Raw genomic sequence first — 19974 nt, forward strand, 5'->3', positions numbered from 1 at the left:
TAGAAAAAAAGCAGACTCCCTTTTTGTGGTCGTTCCATAGAGAAAGGCAACCTGGTGACCCTCCTTTCCATTTTCTAGACTAAGTTTTCGTTCAAGATACCCTTATTCAACACTGTAAGAACTTGACTAATTTTTTTTAAAAAGATTTATTTGAAACTCAGAGTTACAAAGTGATGCAGAGAGAGAGAGAGAGAGAGAGAGATCTTCTACCTGTTGTTCACTCCCTACGTGGCTGCAAGGAGCCAGGAGTTTCATCTGGGTCTCTCACAAGGGTGGCAGGGGCCCAAACATTTGGGCCATATTCTGCTGCTTTTCCCAGGCCATTAGCAGGGAGCATGATAAAAAGTGAAGCAACCAAGACTCAAACTGGTTCCCATATGGGATGCCAGCATTTCAGGTGGTGGCTTTACTGTTTATGCCACAACACTGGCCCCTTTACTTATGTTTTAAATGATGCCCCTTGTGCTTCCAGGACCAGTAAAAAATTATACCCATTTTTCTGTGGATTCCATCCATTTTTAGGCAAAGTGAGGCCATCTGTGCTGTAGCTTTTAAGGAGAGAAGAACAGAGAGTGCTCAGGTAAGCATAAGGGGGAAGGCTGGAAAAAGGCTGCTTGAGCTGATGAGCCTATGGACAAAGTCAGGTGACTGGGGCTGAAGACACCTGAAAGGTTTCTCTGCTCAGGTATTTGATGGCTAATTTTGGCTGTGGCTGAATCTCTGTTGTGGCAGTCAGCTGGAACATGGTCTCTCCATGTGTTCTGAACTGTCTTACCATCACAGCTGTTTCCAATGACAAGCCTCCAAAAAATTCAAAGTCAAACAGGCAGAAGCTGTCAAGGCGTTTATGACCTAGCCTTAGACCGCAAAGCACCCTCTTGGTTGTGGAAGTGTCACAAGACTGCCCAAATTCAAAGGCAGCAAATACAGGCACTATACTTTGATGGGAAAGGTGCCAAGGTCACATTGTAACAAAAGCAGGTGGGAAGGGCAAAGTTGTTATGGCTACTTGTGAAGAATATATGACGTAATCTTAGATGAGGCTGCTATCGTCAGATGAACTAATCTTTGTAGGGTGTTGGCGGCTGAGGATTTTTGGGATTAGTACCATCCAGAGGAGCTGAAGAGTAAGTCTATTCTTCTTCTTTATCAGGGCTTTGAGAGCATCTCCTATACAAATCTTCTTGTTCCTACATTGGGAGGAACATGCACCATTTTTTCTCCTGCTATGCTTAACAATGCTGAGAGTAAGCAAAAGTAATAGCTGCTTGCTCCAGGCAATGCTCTCCGTGTACGATAAAGTTGAGCAACCTAATCGAAGCTCACTTCAAGACTCTTGCTTCATCAGCTAATCCAAAATTATAATATCATAAACTCTACCTGATTCCAGGCACTTTCCTGCCTTCCAAGGCCTGCTTCAAAAATCACCCAACTCAGATCTTAAAACCCGGCAAATGTCCTCCTGGAATTTCCCTGTTGGAGACACTACTAAATCCCTGTGAAACTGGTATCCTCGCTTACTACAGAAAGTCTACTACACAGGTTATTCTGCTGGTCTTTTTATAAGTCAACAGCTGACAATGGGAAAAATGGTTTCTAAGCATTCTTTTTCTTAGTTTAGTCTCAGGAGAACTTTGTGCTACAGTGAGTTGACAAAATGAGAATGTCATCATTTTAGGGAAATACTGAACTAATTCAGCCACCAATGGTGTTTAAAGTCAAATTCCTCCAACAGAGTCACAAAATTTCGGGTTGAAAGAGACTTAAAATTTATCTAGTCCCATTCATCTACTTAATGTGGATGGAGAAGAGGCTCAAATTAGGTTAAATTTTGTTTTCCTGTATTGCTGAAGAGGCTCAGTGGGCCTGCGAATGTTACATTTCTCCCCCACACTGAGCTAACTTGGTTCCTGTTTTCCCCCTTTTCAGAGTTTAGAGAAAATAGCAGAACTCCATTGTATTGGGGTAGAGGTAGCCCTTCATCTCTGTAGTGCCAGAGTGTTTTCAGAGCTGTTTTGAACAAAAACATGTCTTTAAAGAAACCTCACATTCCAGAAAGCTAATATCTGTTTTCCATTATCCGAAAGATCTCATTAACGGACAGCATTGTCATAGTCACCTTCTGATTTTTGAAGATGAGGGGAAGTGAGAGTTACTTTTGTTGTTGTTGTTGTTGTAAAAATCTCATAAATAATGGAGTGAGCTTTCTAGAAGTGTGGGCTTTCCTATTTACTTCACCATGAGTATTTCAGAAGGATTGAAGGAAAAATGGTATTTTATCTTGTATATACTGAAAAATCAATTAGATGGGAGGGTCCTGGACTAGAGTTTTTTTTCACATATTTGTTTTCAGCTAATTTATCTTTTTAAAAATGCGATCAAGGATGGCATTGTGGTGCCGTGGATTAAGCCGCTGATTATAACATTCCGGCATCCTATCGTGGAGTGCCAGTTCGTGTTCCAGCTGTTCCACTTCTGATCCAGCTCCCCGTTGATGTGTCTGGGAAAGCAAAAGATGCCTGCCATTCATGTGGGAGACTGCGAGGCTAATAGCTTTGACCTGGCCCAGCTGTGGCTGTTGCAGCCATCTTGGGGAGTGAACCAGTGAGTGGAAGATTCTCTTTCTCCCTTTCAAATAATAAATGCATCTTTAAAAACTGTGAGTGTATCCCAGATCCCTGCTGATGCATGTAGGAAGACAGAGGAAGATGGCCCAAGTCCTTGGGTCCCTGTACCCATGTGGGAGACCTGGAGGAAACTCCTGACTCCTGGCTCAGTCTGACCCAGTCCTGGCCATCTCTTTTCCTCTATGCCTTTAAAATAAATAAATAAAAATCTAAAAAAAAGTGATTGTATCATCAGTTCCTTAATATATATTAACTAGTCACTGATTGACAGTAACTTTAGTAACAAGTTAGAAATTGTTATTCACATAATAGAAAGAAATCTATGTGTACATGGCTGTGGAGGCTATCAAACATCTTTACATCCATAAAAGTGGTAAGTTACACCTGACTCTAAAGAGGCTCTGCTGGGTCCTGTTGTGTGAAGATGGAATGTTATATTGGTATATTCATACAGAGCTTATGACCTTTCTGGAGTCTCAGAATGTTTTCCATTTCTTTTTTTTTCACTATTGATTGCTGCATCTTCCACATCATAGATAATTCACAGCAGATGATTTCTTTGTATAAGTCTTTTTTTAATGCAGAGTAATGTTGATATATCGCACACTATTTTCAATTGTAGAGTTCAAATAATCCATCTCTGGACAGTTTTTACATTACATGTTAAAAAACTGTGTACTAGTATGTGAGAGTATGATGAGGGGAATATGTATTTATAGTACATAATACACTCATCTTGACACTGCATTGAGTATAGTTTTCTAAACTGCAACAAAATGTGAACATTCATGTCAGAGATATATGTTACAGTGTCTAGGTTTACACCAATATTTTGTTAAATTTTCAATTTTAAGACAAACTTTAAATTTACATTTCACATGCTAAGAATAGTTAGATTTGGAGATACTTTTTTGTTATTTTACCCTCAACACATAAAGGGCAGAACGTGGTTTACAAATGCACAGACCAATGCATGAAGGGAACAGTGGAAGCTCTAGAAACATTTTGCACAGCTAGAAGTTGCATGACACTTTCAGTTCTGAGTCCTGGAAGTCAATGTTTTCTTCTCATTTTACTCACAACTCTAATACTAAATGATCAGATTTTAAGAGAAGAAATTCAAAGAGCATTCATAAAAATTATATTTAAATGACTTACTGTCATTACTTAATAAAGATGTTTATTATTTTCCTTAAAAGTGTACTTTAAACATTATGTCAGGGTCAGATGTTGTGTTGCAGTGGGTTCATACGCCACTTGGGATGCCAGGATTCCCTTTCAAAGTACCTGGCTGGTGTCCGGGCTACTCCACACTTCTGATTCAGCTTCCAATAAATGCACCTGCGAGACAGCGTATGCTGGTCTAAGTACTTGGGTTCCTGCCACTAATGTCGGAAGACCCAGATACAGTTCTCGGTTTCTGGCTGCAGCTTGTCCCAGCCCTGGCTGTTGTGGGCATTTGGGGAGTGAATCAGCAGATGGAAGATTTCTCTTTTTCAGATCTGCCCCCACCCCCACTTTCAAGTAAAAAAATTAAAAAAAGATCTAGAAACATTATATATTGTCAGTGGGTACTACATTTTATAATCTCTGGAAACATCATGGAAAAATCCATTACATTCCTAATGATGACTTTTTCAAAATTTTACAGGAAAATATCTTGTAAAAGATTTATACTTTAGAGCTCCACTTCCTGTGTTCCCTGCCCCAACACATACTCTCACTCCTTCCACATTCTACTTGAACTGGGGGTATGAATCCCTGCATACCTGTCAGACAAATCCGTGCCCATAAGAAATGCAAACATAAAGAGTGCTATTTTTATAATCAGAATAAAAACTAGTTAAAAATAAAATATGATAGTCCTTAGATACTTTTCAAACTTAATTTCTAAACATTTTAAAAATTTGTTTTGGACCTAGTCTGAGGTTGGTGAGAATTCTTGCATCATTACTTAAGCTACAAGGTTGAGAACAGACTAATTTAATCTGCCAGTTGTCTCTCCTTGTGTTCCAGAGTGGTTCAAATAAATTCCAGGTGTCTGTGGTCAGTGCGGCTCTGGAGGTTGTCTTGACTAAAATGCAGGAGAAAAACTGTCCTGGGTAGGGTCCTGAGAACACTTCTAGAGAAGTGATCTCTACATTTTCCTCATTTTGTATCTCATGAGTAAAAGACAAGTGAGCATACTCTGATATAGGTATAATTTTGAATTAATACATTAAATACACAAATAAATATTAATATATTATGTATATTGTTATATATAAAATAAAAATATAAAACAGTGATATGAAATAAAGATATTTTAAAAATTAAATTTAACTTATTAATGGTACACCAAATCTTTTTGTTCTTAAATTGTAGATATTTATAGTGATATTCTAAACAGTTGGCTTTTAAATGTCTTGCTAATTAAAACAAATATCATTATCTAATATTGAAAAGGAAAACATAAACTTAGATTCATTGTTTATAATTATGATGCATATGCATTTTTCAAATAGTTTCTTTTGCCTACCTCTTGGTGGAACTTATTGATTTCTTCTCTTAGCATGGTTGAAAAGGAGCTTCTTTGAGGAATCAGAAAAATATATTTCTTCTAATTTCATGTATTAAAAATTTGTTCTTGGCATTATAACTATTATCATCATCTAAAATTTCTTTTTAGGAGTCTTTTTAAGCTCCTCATTCATTAATGAGTGTTGATTAGGTTAAAACTATATGCTGTAATTTGTGAATCTACTTCATAACCCAAAGAAAACAGCAATATGTTGTGGTATTCCAAAAATAACATGGCATGGCAGGGGGTTGGGTGGGTAGGCATTTAGCCTTCTGGTTAGGATGATGGTTAAAATGCCCATGTCTCATAGTGGAGTGGCTGGGCTTGATAACTACCTCTGGGTCCTGACTCCAGCTTCACGCCAAGGAAGACCTGGGACACAGTAAATCACAGCTCAAGTAATTGGCCACGTGGGATACTGAATTAAAATCCCAGTTCTTCGCTTCAGCCTGGCCCAGTCTTGGCCACTGCAAGCATTGGGGGAGTGAACTGAACCAGTGGATGGGAGCTCTCTCTGCTTCTGTCTCTTTCACTGTCTCCCTACCTCTGATAAAGAGAGAGATAGAGAGATAGAAAGAGAAAGATAGAGAGGGAGGGAGGGAGGAAGGAAGGGAGGGAGGGAGAGAGCGAGCGAGAGAGAGAGAAGCTGAAAGAAGGAGAGAAGAAAGAAAAAAACCATAAGTGCAAAGATACCATCATCATCCCTCAAAATAGTACAGGGCAGACTGAACCATCAGCTGAGAGAACCTTTATTAAATATTAGTTAAATGTAACTTCCTTTTTATTTTTAAAGATAGATATAGATATAAATAGGAGTCTTATTTTTTCAACATTCATAGCTGTATTAGATCCCTGTGACAATCACCTGAGTCTCCCGTGGGGCCTTGGCCAAGAGGTATTGTACAGAAGATGCACAGGAGTATAGGTAAACAGAATTCCTGGCCCCTCTCCTTGCTACAATCAAGGTTGTAGCAAGGTCATTCGTTTGTTATTTTACATTTTGAGCTTTCTGATATATTTTTATTTTAACAAAGGATTACGTAGCTTAAACATGTCTGAAATTCTCTCTGGAGAAGTCCATGCACCACATTTCTGAAAATGTTTGAAATTTAACACTGAATGGTAAAGTTTCAAAGACACCTCCTTTTATCAGCGAGCTAAGTATACTAGTTTTTGAAGTTCCTGGGTTTTATTCTTTTTTTTTTTTACATGCCAAAACCACAACCTCAGAGTTAAATGAGAAAGCACTTTAGTCAAACATGCTGCAGTAGTTTTGAGTATAAGTGAATGTTAAACAAGTCACTTGATTATTGCTTATTACCTGCCTATATTCTTGCTGAACTATGGTCTTTTACTTTTCACTTGTTGAACTCTCTATTGACTGAACCATTAAGCCCTTGAATATAATGTAAATTAAAAATATTTTATCTCAAAAATAAGTAAAGAAAGAAGTATGCAATTTGTTTCTTCCTTGAGGCATCTATAACAAATTGAATACTTTATACATATCATATCATATTAAAGAAGAACTTAAAAAAGGATATGGTTCTTGGAATATTGCAGTGAGTTTAATCTTGGTTTGTTTAAGGGCTTTGAAAACCCCAGTTAGATTATGCCTCTTAAGATAATACAGAATTAGTGGACTCTGACTTCCAACATTGAAGAGAATACGGTAAAACTCTGGACCAGTGCTAATATAATGAGACTGCAAGAGAAAGAAAAAAACATCAAGTCAATGACTACTTTTGTATTTCTAGAGAACTGTGAATAAAATATAACTTCATTATAAGTATAAATAAAATTACCATTTGAAGTATTAAACTAAATAAAATTAAATATATGTATATTTATAATAATTGCCTCAACTAAAGGACTTTACCAAAGTATGAATCTATGGGTATATTCAGTAAGACTCTTCTAACTTTTTGACTTATCATCAAGGTTGGGTACTGATAAATAAATTATTCATTCTGAAGAAAAGAAAGAAAAAGGACTAAAGAAAATGAACAGAGCAAGGAAAAGAAGGAATGAAAAACTATAAAGAAATAATATCCCAAACTTTCCAAATTATATGAGAACATATCCAAGAACTTCAATAGCTATAAATGGGATAAATTCACATGTAAACACATCTTAGACCAAGTATTTAATGACAAAGAGGAAATCTCAAAAGCAGCAAGAAAGAAACAACTCCTTACATACAAGGGACCCTTAGTAATATAAACAGCTGACTTCTCATCATAACAATGGAGGATTTTTTTTTTTTTGCAGCAGAGTAGTATTCTACAGTGTGTGTGTACGTATACCATATTTTCTTTATACAGTCATCAGTTGATGGACATCTGGGAAATGGATGCAACAGGAAACCATTGTGTTTAGGGAAATAAGCCAGTCCCAAAAAGACAATTATTATATATTTCTCCTGATTTTAGGTAACTAAAATACAGAGTATAAAAATGCAATATATATGGGTGATATTGACATTTTGAGATTTGATTATTGTTTATAGCTCTTGTGTATATTCTTGAGGAACAGTGGTTTTGCTACTTACTACTTGTTGAACTCTTTATTTAGTGGAGGGTTATGCTAGTGATTATAAAGTAAACTGAAAGTATATTATTGTAAAAATTAAAAGAAAAAATGAGAAAGGAAGAAGGAAGGAGAGGGGAAGTATGGGAGGGAGGGAGGGAGGCTAGAGTGTGAAGTATCATTATACTCTTAAACCTGTATATATGAAATACATGAAATTTGTTCACCTTATATAAATAAAAAAATTAAAAAATTAAAAGGAAGACAAAATATGGAGGCCAGAAAGCAGTGAGATGACAGAATCACAGTGTTGTTGGAAAAAATAGTTGATCAAGAATTCTGTTAAAAAACAACAAACATAAATATAGTTACTCCAAGATCTTATTATTGACTTCTGATGGGAGACAAGTATAGCAACTACTTGTGTTTTAAGTTTCCTCAATCTTTGTAATGCCAAAGTGAGATGTTATTAACACCATTTCCTGTGGGGAAATAAGATTTTTATTTTCATTTGTTTTTATTGATACATACAATTCTCCTGAATTTCTTTTGCTTCTGATCACTTTTTCAACCTGTAGGTTTTTTTAAAAAGATTTATTTAATTATTTGAAAGGCAGAGCTACAGAGAGGGAGGTGTGGGGAGAGAGAGAGAGAGAGTTCTTCCATCTGCTGATTCACACCCCAGATGGCCGCAATGGCTGGATGGCTGGAGCTGCACTGATCTGAAGCCAGGAGCCAGGAGCTACTTCCAGGTCTCTCATGCAGATGCAGGGGCCCAAGGACTTGGGGTATCCTCTATGGCTTTCCCAGGCCCTAGTAGAGAGCCAGAATGGAAGTGGAGCAGCTGGGACTCGAACTGGCGCCCATATGGGATGTCAACACTGCAGACAGCATTTTTACCTACTATGCCACAGCGCTGGCTGATCTATAGGTTTTTATAACAATGTGTGTTTCAGAATTCCCAAATGCTTCAAAGTTATTTGAAATGATGAGACCACAATACTCAAAAGCAATTCTTTGATGGTGAAAACATAATGTCAATATCAGACATGTTTCAATTACATATATAATTTCTTTTTTCTTAATTTTCCATAGTAACTCACATCAGCTTATATCTAGTATGATCTTTAAAATGTATGCAGGGGAAAGCATTTGGTTTAGTGGTTAAGAGGCTGCCTGGAACACTGCAATCCCATATTGGAGTGTCATGGTGCAAGTCTCAACTTTGCTCCAGATTCTAGCTTCCTGCTAATGGATACCTTGAGAGGCAGCAGGTGATGGCTCATGTGTTAGGTCACTGCCATTCATGTGGGAGACCTGAGCTGAGTTCCCACCTTGACCTAGCTCAGCCATTGCTAATGCAAGCATTTGGGAGGTGGACCTGAGATGGGAGCTCTCTGTCTATATGTCTCAATCTCTCTCTCTCTTTGTCTCTCAAATAAATTAAATTTAAAAATTTAAAAATTCCCATAAAATTTATGTAAAACCAAGCACAGTTTAGATTTAAAAATAACTGTCCTGTCTGTAGAGATGTTTTGTTGCCCTTTTCCTGATTCTTCCATGGGTAATATAAAATAAATATTCTAACAATAAAGTTTTTTTTTTTGGAAATAGACATTCTGTTATTTTTCTTCAGTTATGAGCTAGTAAAGTAGGGAAAACCACAGTTTATAGTTTCTTCTTCCTCTATGAGGATCTATTATTTTTAAGGCTATTCAACTGAGCAAGAGTAAAACTAGGTATTAAATGAAAATCTAATGCTTTGTGGACACCGAGCCATTTTAAAAAAAGCACCAATTGCCAAGTTATTCAAAGAATCTTGATAGAGATATGCCTAATGGACAAATTGACAGAAACCCCAAAGCTTCCATTCATTTCACAAAAGATAATAGCAGAAATTTGTTCAAGAACTTTTAAGATTCCATAAATAAGAGATTTCTAGTCAAAAGTCAACTTAGCATTGGATTTGAAGAATCAAGCAACGCTGTAGACTTTAGAAACATCATCAGGGATGAACTAGAGAGTCCAAAGGGTAATTTTGGTGTCCAAATTTTCTATTACTTTTTAAAAAGATAATTGTTGACAATGAACAGAAAACAAAATTTTGATTTTTGAGGTTTCTTTTTTTTCACAGGCAGAGTGGACAGTGAGAGAGAGAGAGACAGAGAAAGGTCTTCCTTTTCCGTTGGTTCACCCCACAACGGCCACCGCGCTGATCTGAAGCCAGGAGCCAGGTGCTTCTCCTGGTCTCTCCTGCGGGTGCAGGACCTAAGGACCTGGGCCATCCTCCACTGTACTCCCTGGCCACAGCAGAGAGCTGGACAGGAAGAAGAGAGACCGGGACAGAATCCCACGCCCCAACTGGGACTAGAACCCGGGGTGCCAGCGCCGCAGGCAGAGGATTAGCCTATTGAGCTGTGGCGCCGGCCTGATTTTTGAGGTTTCAATGAATGTTCTGCTAATGCTCACATCCAATGTCACTTTCAGTGACAGGGAACCCACAGGCATCCATTAAGCATTTGGACAACTCCGATGCTTGGAAATTTTATTTTTCATAAAGTTGAGCTATAATCTGTCTCCCATAACTTTCACTTATTGGTAGGAGTTACACTTCTTTTGAACCACATATGGGAAAAGTGTAATTATGCACCATAGTAGCTCTCTACTTATTTTAAAATAGTTATTATGGCTTCCAGAATCTTTTCCTTTCTATTTAAAAGTCCTTCATCATTTTGATTTTCTGTTTAAAGTATTTACATTTGTCTACAGGCTTTTACAATGTGGATCGCCAATAGCAACCATAGTACACCAATTATTGTCTCATTAGCATGGAGTAGATCCTACATGTTATGAACTGAAGTTTTTAAAAAAATAATCAATAAACATTTTCTTTACACAACAAAATAATCAAGTAAATATCAAGAGTTTAAGTTTGCACATCAGTCTCCACAAATTTGGCACATTAAATCGTGCTATAATTATATTTGTATATTTTCTTTTTTGAGAAATATGACATGTAATTACATGACTATTAAAGGATCTGTTTCTTTTTACTGATTAGAATAACACCATGTCTTTCTACAAAAAGAAAAACTGCAGCCTACAGGAAAATTATCAAAACTGTCAGATTCATTGAGGCTTTCATTTAAGAAGTCTTAAATGGAAATTTTCTGAAGAGGAAAAATCTTGGTCTCCCTTACAGGTCTCACTCACACGGTCCTACAGGGCAGGTGCTGCTTATACATGCCTGCGTTTGCTTTGGCTGTGCTGTAGATCATCGCCGATGAGACAGTATGGTGAAAGCCATGTGCCAATCAGTCCAGCTGATATTGAGTAAAATTCTTTTCCAGGACTTCGCCCACTGTCACCAAAAGGCCTGACCACCTGATTGTATTCCTGGGGAGTCAGACTCTGAGTCTGTTGTACTGGGACTAGAGGCACTGGTGTGACCTGTGTAAATGCTTCTAGATGAATGCCCTATACACGATCTTCAACCACCAAACAGCCAATGTCAAACCATTTGTCAGTCAGCAATTCTGCAATGAAGTTTTCCACTGACACAGTTTCTTGTGGACCATTCCAGTTCTACGCAAGCTATCTCTGTGTTCTTGGGCTCCCTTTAGACCAGCTGTGACCACTGGTTGTAGGGCAGTGTTGGACTGTCCAGCTTCACCTACAACCACAGCGAAGTCAAAGACCTCCTGGAAGGTACACAGACAGCAGCCACTTTTACTTCTTTGAGATCACTACAATATCCAGTTCACCTCCGAATTTTATATATGGAGCCATGCCAACATCCAGCCGGGTACTCATCAACCAAATCATCTTATCAAGCACAGATTTCGCCATAGGATTCCCAACCACACCCTTAATAAAACCCCAGATTCCACCAACAGATGCTTCATCCTGATTTTGTTTGATTCTAGGATCTTCGTGTTCCTTTGAGAAAGCAATGGCCAACATGGTTCCAGTTCCTTGTTCTAGAGATGTCCAGCTGGCTTGCTGAGTAGTAAGAGTTGGCAAAATAATGAGTTGGCAGAAAAGGATGACATCAGGGGCATCTTCATGCATGTCCCCTTGTAATGTCATGAGTTCCTGATACAGGAGGACCCAGATTGGGTGCAGATGAAAGAGTACTTGGAGCAGAAGTTGAAGGTGGGAAGTGGGACAGATGAGGATTACTGAAAGCAGTAGCAGGTGATAAAGACACAGGAGGTGGTAGAGAAGTCTCAAGGGAGGGGACTGAAGAAATTGGGAAAGGTGGCACAAAAGGTAACGGTGCTGAATGTCTGGCAGGAGCAAGGGATGGCTGAGGAATAGAATACATGTGTGGTGGCAAGGACTCCATAGAGGACACATTTGCAGAAGAAAAATAACTGGGTACAGCTAAAGGAACTGGGATGGAAAAGGTGACAGCAGCAGCCAGGCCTGCAGGGTGTGGTGGAGGAGTTCCAGGTGATATTATCCCTATTTCACTCTCTTCTATCATTTTTCCCTATTATGGTATACTGGGGCCCTGAGTGAACTCCTGAACAGCAGTTACAAAGTGCAAGGCAGGGAAGTCAGGGTGTCACACTGCAGATAGCAGGAGACAAGGAAGATGCAGACAGGAGCTCCCTGGGCACTTCCCTGCCTCCAAGATGAATTGAATTTGTGTATCCCTGGGGGCCGGCTCCGTGGTACAGTTGGTTAATCCTCTGCCTTCTGCGTTGGCATCCCATATGGGTGCCGGTTCGAGTCCCGGTTGCTCCTCTTCCAGTCCAGCTCTCTACTGTGGCCTGGGAAAGCAGTAGAAGATGGCCCAAGTGCTTGGGCCCCTGCACCCACATGGGAGACCAGGAAGAAGCACCTGGCTCCTGGCTTTGGATCGGCGCAGCTCCCGGCTGTAGCGGCCATTTGGGGAGTGAACCAACGGAAGGAAGACCTTTCTCTCTGTCTGTCTTTCTCACTGTCTGTAACTCTACCTCTCAAATAAATAAATAAAATCTTAAAAAAAAGATTTTGTGTATCCCTTCCTAAATTTATATGGTGAAGCTCTAATTTCCATTGTAATGGTATTTGGAGGTGGGGGGGGGGTCTTTAGTAATTAGCTTTAGATGAGTTTATCTATAGTGGGATTAGTGTTCTTACAAGGAGAAGGGGCAAGAGCTTTCTGTCTGCCAAGTGAGGATACAACAATGATAACAAAAGGTCATTTACACCCAGGAAGAGAACCCTCACCTGGAAACCAAATTGATTGACTCCTTGACCTTGGATTTTCCAGACTCCAGAACTGTCAGAAATGAATTCTTGTTTAATCTATCCAGTTGATGATTTTTTTAATGCTAGCCAAAGCTGATTAATTTAATGGGAGAAGCCCAATGATGTAGTAATATGCTGTACTACTAAATAAGATTTTCCAATAGACTTTCTATCATTTTGAGAGTGTTCATTTTGATTAAAGTTGCTTAGTCAATTACAAATGCTTTTGTCTCTATTTTTTTAACCAGTAAACAAAATACAAGAGATTACAGTGCTTCATGAAGATTATATATAAATTCCTACTACATTTTCCCAATTCCTAAATCTAGTAATCTTGTCCCAGAAGGAAATGAGGTGACATTGTTATCAATCCAAAATGGATTTCTGTCTAGATCATGTTTGTAGTCTACTTTACAAACTATCCTTGACAGCATCGTAAAAGTTGGAAAAAGATAGGAAGAGATTATATAAAACTGAAATACTAATGTTAAGGAAATATATGAACAGTGACTTTCAGAAAGTGGATTTTACATAGTTGTAATTTCTGACTTTAAACAATGGCCATAATTAACTAGTTGATTTAGACAAAATTTTATCAACAAACATCATACAGATGTAAAACCTCAATGTCTAACAAATTAAGAGACAAGATTCAGAATTTCAAGCCAATAATCTCATCAAATCTTGGTTAAAACAACACAAAGCAGCAAGTCGCTGAGATCTCTGGTTGCAAGGCAACTTCATGAACATGGAGAAACTAAGCACTCAATACTCAAGAGTCACAGTGGATATGTGGAGTCAGTTATGGGGACCATGGCTTAAGATGTGAGCACAGTCAACTATACTGATATTCCTTTGAGGTTTTCCCTGCCACTTTGATCTTTTTGAGATCACATCCAGGTGAAAACAGTAGAAGAAATCTGTGTGTCACATCAAGGAGAACCAATGTCAGGAAGTGTTGTGAGGTAGAGATAAATGCTATGAGTTTTTCTTTGGAGATGGAGATATTTTCATATTTTTATTATTAAGATTAATCCTTTAAAATAAACCTCTTTAATAACTATTTTTTTTCCTAAAATGTGTGTTGAGAATGTTATAACCAACATTGCCTATGTGAAACCAGCAAATTTCAATTACACTGAAAATTAAACAAGTAAGAACATTCTTTATAATTACTATATTCCAAACCTTCATTGTAGGTCTTGAGTCTTCCTTGATTGTGGACGTTGTATATGCTCTTGGATTCTTTAAAATTTTTGCTGTATTGAAGTCTATAGCTGAAACAGGAAATAACACATTTTTAAAAATCTGATGTTTTCCTTCACAAAAAGGCATTGATACTCACTTTTTCCTTTTAGCAATGTACCCTAAATGTGGAGAGAAGTAAACATGGATGATAGAGGGTTAGACATTGTTGTAACTTGTCCTGCTTACAGAAATGAATGTCCTTTATCATGTTTTAACTAAGTAGGGTCTTAGAGTTTATAGAATTCATTGATATCTATGATCTCAAGTTATCCCCACAAATCTGTATCATTTCCTACAATTCAAGATGAGAAAACCAAAGTACAAGAAATTCTTTAACTTTTTTAAGCCACTGTTTATTAACTAGTAGAGAGCAGATCTAGTTCTTTTGTGTCTAAGTCCAGATCTCTTTCCATAACCCTCCAGGTAAGTACAGTAGGAAGCTTGGTTCTCTGCATGTCAGACTCCACTTTTCCCATATTCTGATATCTCACAGAGAAAAAAAGATTTGCCAATCTTTCTTTCCAATCAGCATTAAAATGCATAAGGAGGGCCGGCGCCGTGGCTCAATAGGCTAATCCTCCACCTTGCGGCGCCGGCACACCGGGTTCTAGTCCTCGTCGGGGCGCCAGATTCTGTCCCGGTTGCTCCTCTTCCAGGCCGGCTCTCTGCTATGGCCAGGGAGGGCAGTGGAGGATGGCCCAGGTGCTTGGGCCCTGCACCCCATGGGAGACCAGGAAAAGCACCTGGATCCTGGCTCCTGCCATCGGATCAGCGCGGTGCGCTGGCCGCGGCGGCCATTGGAGGGTGAACCAACGGCAAAAGGAAGACCTTTCTCTCTCTGTCTCTCTCTCTCACTGTCCACTCTGCCTGTCAAAAATAAAAAAAAATAAAATAAAATAAAAATAAAATGCATAAGGATACTGAGGCAAACTTCCAAAAGAAAGGAAAACCATATGATTAGATCAACACTGTAAATAAGACTAAAAGCACAAGCTAGGCATTACATATACATTGACACAGAGTAGAGAGGAAAAGGTTATTTGAGAGGTTTACTGTAGATTCTGGTACTGATTATCAGTGACTATGTAGGCTAGTTCTGTCTAGGATTGTAATATTAATGACAAACACTTAAGAGCTGAGGAAAGTCACTTGATTAATTTTTGATATCAGACAATCAGAAATTAGACATTAGTCTGAAATACCAGAGGACAGGAATTTGTTTCCACCAGAAATTAAAGGATTGGTTATTGAAATACATATTTTAAATTTTGAGTAATACCAGGGTTACATTAAGGTAGAATTAGAATGTGCAAGAAAGGTAACAAACTATATACTTAAAATTTTAATCTTTACTTTGAATTAGTGTTAAACATATTTAGGCAATATCAAGTCTAATTTTCTGTGAACAGGTATAATTTTAAGAATAAAAAGAAAGCTCTACTTCATTCATTTTACACACAATAAAACACTTATTTTTCAGATCACCTGATCCTGATTGCAGAATTATTGTAAACAGAAAGTAATACATTAATATCAAGCAAAGAATGTAATCTAGGAGTAATGGCAACAAACACAAAGAGTAAGACATAAATAAAAAACACAAACCAAAGAAATTTAAGAAGAAAAATACAGAGAAAAAAATTGGACAAAACTACACCCCCACAAAGATATGAATAATAAAAAACATAGTCATCATTTTAAAAATTGTTTTATATTTTAGTCTTCATACTAAATATATGAATGGTTTATGCATCATGATTACAGTATTAGAGCAATCTGTACTTGTACCTGCTATACCACAGCACTGGCTCCTGTATGGTCACTCTTTTTTTTTTTTTAATATTTACTTATTTATTTATTTGAAAGGCAGCGTTACACAGAGGCAGAGAGAGAGAGAGAGAGAGAGGAAGAGAAATATTTCATCTGCTTGTTCACTCCCCAAATGGCCACAATAGCTAGAGCTGAGCCGAGCAGGAGTCGGGAGCTTCTTCTGGGTCTCCCATGTGAGTGCAGGGGCCCAAGCACTAGGGCCATCTTCTACTGCTTTCCCAGGCCACAGCAGAGAGCTGGAGTGGAAGTGGAGCTCCTGGGTCTTGAACAGGCACCCATATGGGATACTGGTACTGAAGGTGGTGGCTTTACCCACTATGCCACAGCGCCAGACCCTGTATGTCTTAACAGTGAATTTTTTTCTCCCACCTTATATGTTCTTTGTACTCTTAATTGTCTCTTTCTTTTGGTTTGAAGAGCTCTCTTTATTAATTCCTTGTAAGGCAGGGCTGGTAGTGGTAAGTTCTCTCAGCTTTTGTTTGGGAATGTCTTTATCCCTCCTTACTATCTAAGGGATAGGTTTGCTGGATGCAGTACTCTTGTGTGGCAGTTTATTGTGAAAGTCTCATTCCATTTCCTCCTGGCCTGTAAGGTTTCTGCCAAAAAGTCTGCAGCTAGGTAAATTGGGACATTTTTAAGTGTTCTTTGTTTCTTTTCTTTTGCAGCTTTGAGAATCCTTTTTTTGTCTATAAACTTGGAGAGCCTGATTATAATATGTCTTGGGTTGACCTTGCTTGAGTTGAATGTAAATTAGTGACCTCTTCCCTTCCTATACTTACATGGTTGTATCTTTCTCTCAGTTTGGGAATTTTCTGTTATCATATCTTTGAATATGCTTTCTACCCCTTCGGCATTTTCAAGTCCCTTTTGAAACTCAACTTTCCCCAACTCACTGATTTATTTTAGGGAAAATACTAATTTTTCTTCCAGTTGTAGCTTTTGTGACTCTTCTGTTCTCAGCATCTCTGAGAGCTTAGACAGATTACCCGAGAAGCTGAGAGTGACAACATTTGATAAATCTTTAAGAAAGTATGTGTTAATTGTTTGTACTAAGTCTTCAGAAATCCCACTAGTGAAAGATGGTCCCAGTCTTTTCCCACCTACAATGGTAACATTTCATTTTAAAATTAACCTCTATTTATTTTAGAGGTATTTGCTTCCTTACCAGGAGGTACACAGGTAAGTATGGCTATCTCTCTCCACATTTGCAGCTTTTATTCTAATAGTCTTTCTGAATTGCAAATAATTAATGTTTCTTGAAAAAATTAAAGGTCAAGCACATTATGAATATTTAACTATAATACTTAAACTTTAGAAACGGAAAAACATTATTCATAGATGTACTTTAGAACACGCCTGATTTAAATCTGAACTAGTCTCAGAAACAGACTTATTTAATATTGAAATATAAAGGGATATGAGTTAAGAGAAGTATAACAAGATGATAGTTGAGTAAGAAGCCCTAGTAACTCTCTCTCTGCAGAGAAACCCATTTTTTTAAGCTACGTATGCACCAAGTAACCTTCACAAGAGCTAAAGAAGCCAGGTGAGAGGCCACAGTGCTTGGTTTTAGTGCAATAATAAAAAAAAGTCATATGGAAGAAAGTAGGAAGGAGAGAGTTGCCTGCATCAACCATTCCCCAGCTTTAAATAGTGTGGTGTAAAGATAGATGCTAGGGCTGGTGTTGTGGCACAGTGGGTTAAGCTCCTCCCTGCAATGCCTGCATCCCTTACAGGTATCAGTTCAAGTCCAGGCTGCTCCACTTCTGATCCAGCTCCTTGTTAATACACTTGGAAAAGCAGAAGATGGCCCAAGTAGTTGGGCCCCTGCCAACTACATGGGAGACTGGATGAAGTTCCAGGCTCCCGGCTTCAGGCTGGTTCAGTCTTGGCCATTGCAGACATTTGGGGAGTGAACAAGCAAATGGAAGATCTCCCACTCTATATCTATTTCTCTCTCTGTCTTTTCCTCTCTCTGTGTAACTCTAGCTTTCAAATAAATAAATAAATAATATATAATTTTTAAGATAGACACCTTGCCTCCTACTTTAGGAGAGGGAGAAGATATTAAGTTTAGCCTATAGACCTGAATCCCAGTGCCAGGCCCACCATGATAAAATTCAGCATTCTCATACCTGCAAACTGAGTATTTGTGCTTTCCATAGCCGAGTGGCCAGCAAATTGCCTCTGCCACACTTTTCCCAGCAGAGCAGGACTCCAGTTGCTGCAAGAGAGGAAGCTTAGAGCTTGCCTTGGAGCTTAGAGTTGGGCCCACTACCATAAGATCCAGATCCAGCACTCAAGAAAGGCCAAAGGCCTCTATCCCTCAGACCAGTGCTCACAAATGGAAATTCTAGAGTATTCAGGGCATCAGGCTGAGACCTGCTCTCTGGTGGGACAGACCCTTGTGTGTGTGTGTCTCTGCCAGCCTGAAATGCCCCTAGTATGTATCTCTGAACCTTACAGAATGCAGTGACTGTGAGATCCAGATGTGAGATCCAGCTTTGTGTCAACTTGGATGGGCAAGGGGCTGCCTTTATCAACCCTCCCCCAATCTTGGGAAGACAGCAAGGAACCACAGAACTGTGTCTTGGACTGCATGTCAGGCTGGTAAAGTCCTACACTAGGCAAATCTTAATGGTTCCTGTTTCTGGGTTAGTGCCCTACTATCTAGATTTGCCCTACTATCAGGCAGGAATACACGCCTTGATGGGACAGACTTGTTCCACAAGTTTTACTGGTAGCCTCATGCGGGCCTAGTGTGTACCATCAAAATTGAAAGGGACCTAGTGACAGTGAGATACAGGTGTGATCCATGCAGTGCCTGCTTGGGCAACTGATAGGCTGCCTGTATTACTCTTCTTTCAACCTTGGGCAGACAACAAGGAACAACAGAACTATACTGGGACTCAGTGCCAGGCTAGTAAAACCCAATATTGAATAAATCCTAATGATTCCCGTCACCAGGTCAGTGCCTGCTGATGGAGCCTCTGGAACTGCTCTGTTGTCAAAGAGAATTCTGTGACTCCGGTTGATCAGTCTTACATCATAGCCAGCATCAACAGTGGGTGGTAGGAGCAGTCCTGAACTATGAGTTCATATTTGCTACAGACATATCACAGCAGGCTGGGCTTTGGTCCTACCCCAAGGCTGCATTGGTTTGGCAGGCTGTAGGTTCCAAGTGTGATCCACCATCATGATTTTGGTGTCCACAGCACTAGGTGTTTGGGCATACCCCAGTACTATGAAGAGGCTTGTAGGGATGGACTATCCTCTTCTGGATACTTTCTCAATTCATTCTGAATACATCAACTGTTGATTTGGGACAAATCTGAGTTTGGGGTATATATTCATACTGAAACAGTGCAAACACACCAATAGCAGACTTGAAGTGAACCTCAACTTATGACATCATCTGGTATTGAAATAGCAGAGGCTTAGGAGAAAAAACAGACTGCTTCGAATTTCTGAAAAGGACAGCTACAAACAAAGCCAGGGACTCCGTGCCAAACAAAGCCAGATTACTATAACTAATCTTTCAATGCACAGATGATGTCATACACCAAAATGCATCATGCATCAAGGACTTCAAGGAAACCAAGACCTCACTGAATGTGGAAGATAAGGTACCAGATTGGCTTCTATCTAGGAATCAAAATTCTCAAATTCTTGGAAGATTTCAAAATAGCTGTTTTAAGGAAATTCAACAAACTTCAAGAAAACACAGAACGATTTAGTATTCTAACAGAGTGACTTTACAGACAGATGAAAGTAATTTAAACAAATAGAAACCTTTCACCTGAAATGTACACTAAGAAAATTTTAAAATGCATTAAAAGCATCACTACCAGAATAAACCATATAGAAGAAAGAATCAGTGAACTTGAAGACTGCCATTCAAAAATAAACAGTTGGACAAGAAAAAAGAAAATGAATCAA

The 19974-nt window shown here is 38.7% G+C and overlaps 1 protein-coding gene and 1 pseudogene across 1 annotated transcript in view; both read right to left on the reverse strand.

Moving 5' to 3' along the window:
* Nucleotides 1-19974, reverse strand: part of FAM227B (family with sequence similarity 227 member B) — a 256763-nt gene that overhangs the window by 13055 nt on the left and 223734 nt on the right. The window contains exons 12-13 of the mRNA XM_089310279.1: nt 14146-14234; nt 6735-6892 (exon numbers count right to left, since the gene is read on the reverse strand). Coding sequence (XP_089166405.1) covers nt 6735-6892; nt 14146-14234 — 247 coding nt within the window. The remainder of the gene's footprint in view (nt 1-6734; nt 6893-14145; nt 14235-19974) is intronic.
* Nucleotides 10926-12205, reverse strand: LOC149123100 (protein PRRC1 pseudogene; annotated as a pseudogene).

This window comes from Oryctolagus cuniculus, chromosome 12, assembly GCF_051225735.1.
Source record: "Oryctolagus cuniculus isolate XC-2025 breed Fujian yellow rabbit chromosome 12, ASM5122573v1, whole genome shotgun sequence".
In the NCBI taxonomy this organism is placed as follows: domain Eukaryota; kingdom Metazoa; phylum Chordata; class Mammalia; order Lagomorpha; family Leporidae; genus Oryctolagus; species Oryctolagus cuniculus.